Below are 2,711 nucleotides of genomic sequence, written 5' to 3'. Positions count from 1 at the left end.
GCTAGCTGTGACTGGCCCTTAGGACGAAGTTCTCTATGAAGTCATATTTAGACATGTTCGAAGGAGAAAAAAAATACGCAGTGATTTTTTGGAAGATATTCCGTCCAGAAAAATTTGAGGAATAACCCAAAATAATCAGTTCTAACAGGTAAATTTGTGGGAGGTAATGCCTTGAGATTGAGTGATTATGAAAAGAAGATACAAATTGCAAGTTTGTAACTTTTATTAATCAATTTCAGTACTTACTTACGACTACACCCAACATATGTAGAAGGACCTCTAACTTGAACTACCCCCTAAACAACTCACTATCAAAAAGAACTCATATTGCCTCAGAAAAGAGAAAAGTAAACAACCTGCATCAATTCTAGCTTACAACAACCTTTCTCCTGGGTATCAACACTAACACGCACCAACCATGATCATGAAAAGTGAGAAAAAGGAAAAGAAAAACAAAGAAGAGCATATCTGGCGGAAACAATCTCCCCTAAGCAGTCAAGATAGAGATAGTATAAAGTGAAACCCTTTATTTTCCGTCAGGACTGCTAGTGATCCGCAAACAGCATTTTCTAAAATGTCTAAGGAACATGATTTAACCAGCTTCTTTGTCAATAAACCCTTCCGGTGATCAACTAGACTCCATATGTTTTTCTAATATTGGAGTCAACATTGGGTTTCTCCCTTTCGACTATAGTTTTCTTTTATGGATAGTTTGATCAGACGGGTTGACTGACTGGCTGGATGAGTCTATCTGAGGGAATGAGGCTTGGTTTGTATTTTTGTGTCGCTTGCCCAGATTTGTGGTTTTCTTGAGAATAGTCGATTTCGACGTAGGGGGAATGTGATGCGCTTAGATGTATTATCCAGCTGCGGAGGAAGAGGGAAATTGGTTTAGGCAAGATATGAATAACTGGAGGATTCAGGGTCATTTTTTGCCAAAGAGTAAGCAACCTATCGAGTGGATTTATGCTCACACTTTGAGCCATTCGAGCTATTATTTTGTTTTATTTTTCTGTAATATCGAGCATGAGTTATAGCTCTATCTGACTGCTCACCCTTGGACATGCTTATTTGGAATGATATACTATATTTCTTGTGCTTATACTGGTAGATTGAGGTGAGAAAAACCTAGTAGTAGTGACTGATTTTGCATTTTGATCTTCATTTTCCATTGCCACTGAACAAAGTCAGTTGTTTATTCGCACTCTAGGTTCATCTCTTAGTTACGAAAAATCGGACTTATAATGTTAACAATAATGAGATAGGAAATCACTAGACTGATCCAAGATAACTGATCGATAATAATTCGGAACAACAATCCGCATCTCACATCTCGCATCTGGGGAAAATAAAAAAGAAGAAGAAAAGGTTTTCTTTGCCTAAACACATAAGACATACATGATTTACCCCAAATTCATGCATACTTCTGAATAAGCTCTTGCAGGGCACTGGTATTAGCACCCACGACCCCATTCACTTTCTCGCCATTTTCAAACGCCAAAAAGGTAGGCAAGGAACTGATTTCCAATCCTTGAGATATGTCCGCGTGTGCATCAACATTGACCTTGGCGAACTTGATCGCACTGAACTCTGGCGAGGAGGCCATCTTCTCGAAGACAGGACTCATGGCTTTACAGGGACCACACCACGTAGCCCAAAAGTCGACGACAACCACATCGTTTGAGCTAATAAGGGCTTGGAAGTCGGAGAGACTGGTGATGGAGTAAATAAAAAGAGGGGATTGTCAGTTACACATTATTGATGAAGGAGTCGATTCTATAGCTATAGGACGTACCTCTCAACAGGAGTAACAGGCATGATTGGAGAAAATTATCGATTCCGACCGGAGACAACGTTTAATGAGTGTTCAAATTGTCACAGCTTTTGGTAGGAGGTTGGTGTTTATAAAAGAAGAATTGCTAGGTTGTGAAGGGAGGGAAGATGGGTGATTTTGTATCGACAAGCTACTAGTGATTAGATTTATATCGGAAACCCACCTCCGCTTAGGCCCCTTCACATTACTTTTTTGCAGATAGTATGATGATATGGATCCAATTGGATTGGATAGGAGAGTAGTGATCTGCATGTGGCTGAGCAGTTGAACAGCTGAACAACCACATTCTGGTCAAATCATCGGGGTTAAAATAATTCCCACTCATGCGTTGTCAGCTTGAGTTTCCCCCACGGAATAAATCTGCTCTTCTCTCAGCTGTGCAGATATTGATGTCATTTCAATTAGAGAGAAGTGTCACAAAAAATACTAGTACTATCTTGGGATGATATTTTATGGTGGTTATTAGTGATTACTGTGTATATGTGTGAAAGACTTACGGTATGACTTCTATATTGTCCATACTGCCTTCTTCATTGACGAGACGCCAATTTCATAGCCTTAGCACTCTATATAGATATAGATATAGACTGTAGATGAATCAGTTGCAATTAGGAACCTGGTCTCTTATTCAAAGATAATGTCATGTTGACAGAAACAGACACGTAACAAGTTGCTTAAGGCGCTCTCTAGCAGATGCTCGAAGAACCCAATTGGAGGGCTTCTTGAGCTTTTTTATTCTTCATTTTTTTCTTTTCCTTTTTTCAACTGGAAAATATAGCATAAGCTATTCATCAACATCAATTGCGCTGACTTAGCCTGTAGAGACATAGGCAACTACAAGATTTCTCAGCAATCAGGTCCTAATTCATATCCGGGT

General features: G+C 39.4%; 1 protein-coding gene across 1 annotated transcript; it reads right to left on the bottom strand.

Moving 5' to 3' along the window:
* Window positions 1-1,258: 1,258 nt before the first annotated feature.
* On the bottom strand, window positions 1,259-1,931 carry ASPBRDRAFT_76223 (thioredoxin family protein). The gene is made up of 2 exons (XM_067629311.1): window positions 1,796-1,931; window positions 1,259-1,712 (listed from the first exon to the last, which is right to left on the bottom strand). Exons 1-2 carry the CDS (start codon window positions 1,816-1,818, stop codon window positions 1,415-1,417), a joined length of 321 nt encoding a protein of 106 aa, XP_067477754.1. The 5' UTR covers window positions 1,819-1,931; the 3' UTR covers window positions 1,259-1,414.
* Between the last annotated feature and the right edge of the window lie 780 nt (window positions 1,932-2,711).

Source organism: Aspergillus brasiliensis (assembly GCF_001889945.1).
Source record: "Aspergillus brasiliensis CBS 101740 unplaced genomic scaffold ASPBRscaffold_8, whole genome shotgun sequence".
NCBI lineage: Eukaryota > Fungi > Ascomycota > Eurotiomycetes > Eurotiales > Aspergillaceae > Aspergillus > Aspergillus brasiliensis.
Note: the sequence above shows the minus strand (reverse complement) of the source record. Positions and strands in the feature narration are given on the sequence as shown.